Source organism: Saccopteryx leptura, chromosome 2 (genome assembly GCF_036850995.1).
Source record: "Saccopteryx leptura isolate mSacLep1 chromosome 2, mSacLep1_pri_phased_curated, whole genome shotgun sequence".
NCBI classification, from domain to species: domain Eukaryota; kingdom Metazoa; phylum Chordata; class Mammalia; order Chiroptera; family Emballonuridae; genus Saccopteryx; species Saccopteryx leptura.
The window spans coordinates 342,647,295-342,654,520 of record NC_089504.1 but is presented as its reverse complement, the minus strand read 5'-3'; the positions used below and the strand labels follow the sequence as shown (position 1 = coordinate 342,654,520).

The window sequence follows — 7,226 nt, the reverse complement described above, 5'->3', positions numbered from 1 at the left end:
TAAATCTGCTTCTGTATGTACACTCATCAGGGATCGATCCCGTAACCTTTGCATTTTGGGGTGACAGTTTTTCCAACCAAGCTATCCTGCCAGGGCAACTATTATTATTAGTTCTTAGGTGGAATGTTGTGAAGCATCTACATGATCTCGACAGGGAGAAGTTGAACTTTAGTCTCTATTTTTTTTTTTCTGAAGCTAGAAACGGGGAGAGACAGTCAGACAGACTCCCACATGCGCCCGACCGGGATCCACCCGGCACGCCCACCAGGGGCGATGCTCTGCCCACCAGGGGTTGTCGCTCTGTTCTGACCAGACCCTGGGGCAGAGGCCAAGGAGCCATCCCTAGCGCCCGGGCCATCTTTTGCTCCAATGGAGCCTCGGCTGCGGGAGGGGAAGAGAGAGACAGAGAGGAAGGAGAGGGGGAGGGGTGGAGAAGCAGATGGGCGCTTCTCCTGTGTGCCCTGGCTGGGAATCGAACCCGGGACTCCTGCATGCCAGGCCGACGCTCTACCACTGAGCCAACTGGCCAGGGCCTGAACTTCACTCTCTAGACTAGAGCTTAGTCCCTGTTCTCTAAAGGGCTTAGAGTTGATTTTTTAAAATTTTATTAATTTTTTTAATTTATTCATTTTAGAGAGGAGAGGGAGACACAGAGAGGAGAGACAGAGAGAGAGAAGAGGGGGAGGAGCTGAAAACATCAACTCCCATATGTGCTTGTTTTTTTTTTTTTTTTTTTTTTTTTTTTTTCCATTTTTCTGAAGCTGGAAACAGGGAGAGACAGTCAGACAGACTCCCGCATGCGCCCGACCGGGATCCACCCGGCACGCCCACCATGGGGCGACGCTCTGCCCACCAGGGGGCGATGCTCTGCCCATCCTGGGCGTCGCCATATTGCGACCAGAGCCACTCTAGCGCCTGAGGCAGAGGCCACAGAGCCATCCCCAGCGCCCGGGCCATCTTTGCTCCAATGGAGCCTTGGCTGCGGGAGGGGAAGAGAGAGACAGAGAGGAAAGTGCGGCGGAGGGGTGGAGAAGCAAATGGGCGCTTCTCCTGTGTGCCCTGGCCGGGAATCGAACCCGGGTCCTCCGCACGCTAGGCCGACGCTCTACCGCTGAGCCAACCGGCCAGGGCCCCCCATATGTGCTTTGACCAGGCAAACCCAGGGTTTTGAACTGGCGACCTCAGCATTTCCAGGTCGATGCTTTTATCCACTGCGCCACCACAGGTCAGACCTCTTTATTAATTTTATTTATTAATTTTATTTATTTATTTTAAGACACCTCCCCCCGCTCTATTTTTTGAGAGAGAGACAGGAAGGGGTAAAGATGAGAAGCATCAAATCATAGTTTCATCACTTTAATTGTTTATTGATTGCTTCTCATATGTACCTAGACCAGGAGACTCAAGCTCAGCCCGTAACCCCTTGCTCAAGCCAGCAACCTCGGGCTTCAAGCCAGCAACCTTGGGCTTCAAGCCAGAAACCTTAGGCTCCAGCCAGTGAAGCTGGGATCATGTTGATGATCTCATGCTCAAGCTGGAACCCTACACTCAAGCTGGCAAGCCTGTGCTCAAGCCAGATGAACCCATGCTGAAGCCTGCAACTTCGGGGTTTCAAACCTGGGACCTCAGAGTCCCAGGCTGACACTCCACTGCACCACTACTGGTTAGGCTAATTTCTTTATTAATTTTAGAAAGAGAGAGGGAGAGAAACAGAAACATCGATCTATTCCTGCATATACTTTGGGGATCAAACCTACAACCTTTGCATACAGAACAATGCTCTAACCAACTGAGCTATCTGGTCAGGGCAAAGGCCTTGAAGTTGATTTTGATTCTTGCTGTCTCCAGACATTTCCACCTCCCACCTCTGGACTAGACCATCCATCTCTTGAGAATTCACGCCACTGTTGGGACCAGGAGAGGCAGCATGGGCGTGTGTGTGAATGACTGAGAGGAGATTTCCCATGAATGCTGGGGATATGTGAAGGCCCTGGGGACTTTCTGTGACCTTGGGTCTCTTCCTAGAGCAGTGAGTGCTGGGGAGAGAAAAGAGAGACATCAGCTGCTGGACAAATTTCCAGTGCTGAAAAGCCCCTGTAGGACAGACACATAGGGCTTAGAGTAATCTAGGGAAGGAACAAAGGCCTGGGATGGAGTCGGACTTCCCAGAGCGCTTCCCAATCTTTTCTCTATTTGCTTAGCCAGAAAAGCAGATACTTTTCCTAATCAAGGACGGCATGATCGATTAGCATTCCTAAGTTTCAGTATCAATCCCAAGAGGATTTCAGTTTGGCCAGCCTCCTAGATTACATACTTTAGCCACACCTGGGTTCAGATCACAACACTGTCATTTACTAGTTGTGTATCATTGGACAAATCATTTAGCTTCTTAGAAGCTCAGTTCCCTTGTCTATAAACAATACAGACATATAGAATTGTTGAGAGGTTTGAAATGCAAATACTGCCTGACCTGTAGTGGCTCATTGGATAAAGTGTTGACCTGAAACACTAAGGTCGCTGGTTCAAAACCCCAGGCTTGCTTGGTCAAGGCACATACGGGAATTGATGCTTTCTGCTCCTCCCCCCTTCTCTCTCTCTTTCCTCTCTCTGAAATGAATAAAAATAAAATCTTAAAAAAAGAAATGTAAATACCTAGAACGGAATAGGCACTAATGCCTGTCATTGTCATCTCTATAACCTGACTTAGCATCACCGCCCCCACTCCCAGCAGTATAAAAAGCTCTGGTGATATGAGGGAAGTCCCACTTGTTTCATCTCTTGAACAAATCTCTTTGGTCTAGAAAGCATCCTTGAAGGTATCAAGGCCAGCACCAGAGAGCCTGCCTCCCACAATTGGAGCATTTTATTTACATCCCACAATTGTTCATAAGAATATTTGAGACAGTACAGTTCAGGGGAGAACCCAGGATCTCTATGCACCCTTGCCTCTATATTCCCATTTCAGTTATCCATAACAAGTCCATCTCTGACCCAGTCACTGATGTTCATGGGAATTAAAAGATTAGGTCTAGTTAAGAGCTCCTTTCCATTTGTTCTTTCATTACTCTCCAGTGCCTGGAGCTCAGCCTGAAATTCAGCAGATGGAGATTCAGGGGGGTTAAGACTGATGCCCTGTCTTATCTCCTCCCCTCTCCACTCCTGACTTCAAAGTCTCCATAAAGCCGCCACTGCTTCTCTGAGCTCATAGTGGCAGCTTCATCATCAGCTGTTGGCCAGTTCAAAACAGACGCTGAGCCCTGGCCTGGCTGCTCGCAGTCTACTTTCTAGCCATCTCCTGTGGTAAGCACCAGCACACCGAGGACCCGTGGGGCCAACAGTTCTTGCTCCTCCAGGAAAGGAGGGGCAACTAGGTATAGAAGTTGCTGTAAGCAGGGAATTTGTTTCATGGTTAGGGTTAGAAGGTGGGCCACAGGCAGAACCCCTGGTTTAAGGACCAGGTCTGGAACTACGTCAGTTTGTAATCAGAGCAGACATTGACGGGGGTTAGCAAGTAGAACGATAGGGGTTACCAGCCCAAGGATGGAGGCAGGGGGTTGGTATTTGCAAAGAACCTGGCAAGAGATGGCCTTGGAAATGGGAGCAGCTCAGGGACCAGAATCTGTTGTGTCTGAAATCTATGCTAAAGTATATACAGATCCATGTCCAATTACTATATTTTAATCTCTGGCTCTGATGACTGGGTAACCATGCTGTGGCTCTGGTCCCTGGGGCCAGGTCCTGCTCTGTAGCTCCTTCAGGAGTAAATGTCACAAACTCAAGGCCAGTGGTGGGGTCCCAAGGCTCAAGAACTTTTCCTCCCATCCTCATCTGTGGATTTATCCAGCTGCTTTTCTTGGCCCAAGTATGACACTGATGGAGATGCAGACGGGGGGAGGGGGAAGCAGAGAAAACAGTGAAGTCAGAACAAGCTGGGGAAGACGCAGATGTGAAGGAGATGGAGAAATGGTGCTAGTGGTCCAGTCATCTGAGACAGGACACCTGGGACTTCTTAAGTGGGGACTGTGTAGGGCATGGTGAGAGAGGGTCTCAGCGGGCAACTTTCTCCTTTCCATCCCAAACTGAAGAGCATTGGAGTTCTGGTTGTGGGTGTCTCCTTTTAGGACTGGGCTGAAGCCTAGAAGCCCCAGCTGTTAACATCTGGGGGCAGGATCATGTCTGCTAACAAAGGCTGGTGGGTGCCACCCGAAGGCGAAGATGGCGTGTCTAAGAAGTTCTTGAGGAAGACCAGGGAGTCTCCACTGGTGCCTATAGGTGAGTGGGAAAAGGAATGGGGGTGAGGAGGGGCTTCTCTTAGAGAACATCTCGCCTAGTACTTCCAAAGCATGAAGCAGAGAACTCAAGTGGTCCTATTCACTGAACAATCAACAGCTAGAAAAGGAATGGACCAAGAGCAGAGGTGCCAAGGGATAAAGGGATATCCCCTTACAATGAAATAAGGGAGTCGGGATGGGTGGAGGTGGTGGCCAACTGAGTGCATGGGATATGGGGAACCATGGGCACCAACACCAATGTCAGGAGGGGAAGAAGTTTGGGGTCCCCCAGGGCTTTCTTCCTCAAGGCCCTGGGAAAGTACAAACACAGCTGTACCAGGATGTGGGAGCCAAAGGTGGTTGGAGAAGGGCCCAGAGCAGAGCTAATGGGGGTAGCGGAGTTATGATGATGGGCTATTTGTCTATGGGGGAGGTGATCACTGGAGGGAGGCAGCCACTTTGAAAATGCCACCCACAGGAAACAAGTCAGTAGACTAATAAGCCCCTACTCTGTGAAGATGCACCAATGAAGCTGTTCATCCAGATGCGGGTGTGCCCAGTGAGGTGTATCCCATCGGGTGATGTGCCTCGTGGATGAGGCCCAGGGGGCATGTTCTCTGACTACAGGCTTAGGAGGCTGCCTAGTGGTGGCAGCATACAGGATTTACCGGCTGAAGGCTCGTGGTCCCACCAAGATGTCCATACACCTGATTCACACCCGAGTGGCAGCACACGCCTGCGCTGTGGGTGCTATCATGCTAGGTGAGTGGGGGTCACAGGAGAATGAGAGCTGACAGTTAAGGGACCATGATTTCAATCCCTGTTCTCTATACCAAGGCTCCATACTGAGACATCTGGGTTTCTTCAAATAATCTTCTGTCCCAGGCCTGGGGACAGTGTGTCTGTTTTATGACAGTTTGTCCTAGAGGTGAGGAAAGCCATGCAATAGACCACAGGCTGACTCTCTCTTCCTCTCTGGATCAAAAGGCAGACAGCTACTTACTAGCATGGAACAGTGGACAAATGCCTTTCTCTGACCCTTGCTTTCTTCATGTGTAATGAAATAGCCACCCCTGGCTTGCCTTCCTCACAGGTTGCTATGAGGTTTCTCAGGTAGAAATGCACTTGGAATGCTTTGTGAACTGTCAAACGGGTTGTTTCCTGACTGGGTGGTCAGGTGCTTGTAGCAGCTGTTGAGCCCTAGGGCAGGAAGATGAGCAGTAAGCTGGATTCCAGGGGACCGGCTGGGGTCAGACCCCGTGGGTGCAGCAGTTACTCCTCTCTGGGACGCCTGGGAGAGTCAGAGGGTGGGTGAAGCTTTCGATGCCATGGGGCACTTTTCCTTCTCCATCACAGGTACAGTGTACACGATGTACAGAGACTACGTCCAGAGAACGGCACAGGACACAGGGGAGAAGTAGGTTCCTATCGTCCAGGGCAGTCAGACCCTCACGTCAATCCCTGGTATGTTCCTAATAAAGGAGTTTTGTGGAAAATTGACAGTCTCTTCTTTACCTGGGGAAGAGCAGAGTAAGGGATTGGTCATGGCTGGTGGGGGGGACTTGGAACAAAGGGTTGGAAACCAGAGAGTTTTCCCCCAACTCCAAGGCAATAGAGACTCACAGGGGGCTGAAAGGGAGGTGCAGTAGACTTCCGACCCCAGAAACACAAAAACTGCCAAGCCAGCTCAGGTCCCACCTAGAGAAGCATGGTAGACGGGATGCCAGGAGCGGGAGTGAGGGTGGGGACGGGCAATGTGCCGCCATGCTCATGGGAACACTGAATGAAGAGGCAGGCGCTCCTCCCACCACAGGCTGCTTCCCTGGGGATGGAGGCAGGAAGAAGGCTGCAGCTGGGAGCAGAGGCAGGGAAACCTCATGGGAGACGACATATATTTAGAACCCAAGCGCCAGGACTAGGCTGTGCTGGAGGAAAGGCTGGAGGGGTGGGGATGAAAGGAACAGAGAAAGACAGAGGTCAGAATGTTCTGTTCATTTATAAAGCATGTCGAAGGTCAAACTTGTAAAAAAAATTCCATGTAAATTCTGAGGACAGGGCCCCTTGGGGTTAAACACTTTCATCCCTTTCTCTTCCCTGAGCCCAAGATCCTCTTTGTTCCCTGGGAATGGAGCGCCAGGCAGAGGCCACAGAAAAAACCAGGGGACCGAATGTGCCTCCCTCAATGGGTTCTGGGTTGGAGGCTCTTGAGTTCTTCCAGATGGCCACAGCAGCTCCCAGACTCTGACAACGGGGAGTCCAAGTCACAACAGTTCCCAGCTTCCAGTCCAGGATGCAACCCACTGCAGGGAGCAGGAGCTGCTAGGAGTCTTGGCTCTCACATGGGGTAATTGAGCACAACATCCTGCTTGGCAAGCTCCAGCAACATAGGATCATCGAAGAACTTGCTGATGCTCACGTCTTCACTCAGGCCCTGCAGAGGGTGGGCAAATGCAAGAATGAGCCCTGTGTGTTGACCGAATGACCTGGGGCCACCTGAGACCTGTGGCTGACTGGGGGGCTGGTAAGGGGTAAAATGTCAGCCAAACTGGTTTAGGAGCCTGCATTTAGGGCATTGTCACTGGGAAGCAGACCCTCCTTTCCCAGACAGAGGGGCCCCAGGTCTGGCTACCTGAGGTCCATACAGATTGTATCTCTTTACATTGTACAGTCAAGTGCTCTGAGTCTTTGAAAGAAGGGTCCAAAAGGAAGAAGGAAGAGAGGTAAAACTGCTGAAACCCCTTGGGGCTGGGGGGCAGCAACGGGTCTGGGGGACACACACCTTCCTGCGACGGGTTTTGATCATGAATTCCCGGGCCAGATGAGGAGCTGGCTGTGGCTCCAAGGGGCGGATGACAATGCTCTTATCCAGAGGGTCACCAGGAACAATCTGAAAGGTAAACGGCTTTCAGAAGGTCCAGGCGGACCTCCAGTGCATTTGGGCCTGGACGCGGGCCT

The 7,226-nt window shown here is 51.1% G+C and overlaps 2 protein-coding genes across 3 annotated transcripts in view; one reads left to right on the top strand and one right to left on the bottom strand.

Moving 5' to 3' along the window:
• Nucleotides 1-3,221: 3,221 nt before the first annotated feature.
• HIGD1B (HIG1 hypoxia inducible domain family member 1B) lies at nucleotides 3,222-5,757 on the top strand. 2 transcript variants are annotated; one of them, XM_066366306.1, is made up of 4 exons: nucleotides 3,222-3,300; nucleotides 4,122-4,272; nucleotides 4,899-5,033; nucleotides 5,628-5,757. In XM_066366306.1, the coding sequence occupies exons 2-4, from the start codon at nucleotides 4,173-4,175 to the stop codon at nucleotides 5,690-5,692; spliced, it is 300 nt and encodes a 99-aa protein (XP_066222403.1). In that variant the 5' UTR covers nucleotides 3,222-3,300; nucleotides 4,122-4,172; the 3' UTR covers nucleotides 5,693-5,757. The 2 variants fall into 2 exon arrangements, with proteins under 2 accessions (XP_066222403.1, XP_066222402.1); XM_066366305.1 differs by lacking the exon at nucleotides 3,222-3,300 and adding an exon at nucleotides 3,907-4,034.
• Nucleotides 5,758-6,248: 491 nt separating this feature from the next.
• The window catches only part of EFTUD2 (elongation factor Tu GTP binding domain containing 2), a 45,523-nt gene continuing 44,545 nt past the window's right edge, over nucleotides 6,249-7,226 (bottom strand). Inside the window, exons 27-28 of the mRNA XM_066363940.1 lie at nucleotides 7,051-7,158; nucleotides 6,249-6,702 (exon numbers count right to left, since the gene is read on the bottom strand). Coding sequence (XP_066220037.1) covers nucleotides 6,607-6,702; nucleotides 7,051-7,158 — 204 coding nt within the window. The 3' untranslated portion in view covers nucleotides 6,249-6,606. The remainder of the gene's footprint in view (nucleotides 6,703-7,050; nucleotides 7,159-7,226) is intronic.

What these genes read in the sequence shown, in the direction of transcription:
- HIGD1B (XM_066366306.1), top strand. Translation starts at nt 4,173, where the DNA reads ATGTCTGCTAACAAAGGCTGGTGGGTGCCACCCGAAGGCGAAGATGGC. An exon ending in GTCTCCACTGGTGCCTATAG is followed by an intron (nt 4,273 to 4,898) that starts GTGAGTGGGAAA and finishes CTCTGACTACAG; the next exon opens with GCTTAGGAGGCTGCCTAGTG. An exon ending in TGTGGGTGCTATCATGCTAG is followed by an intron (nt 5,034 to 5,627) that starts GTGAGTGGGGGT and finishes TCTCCATCACAG; the next exon opens with GTACAGTGTACACGATGTAC.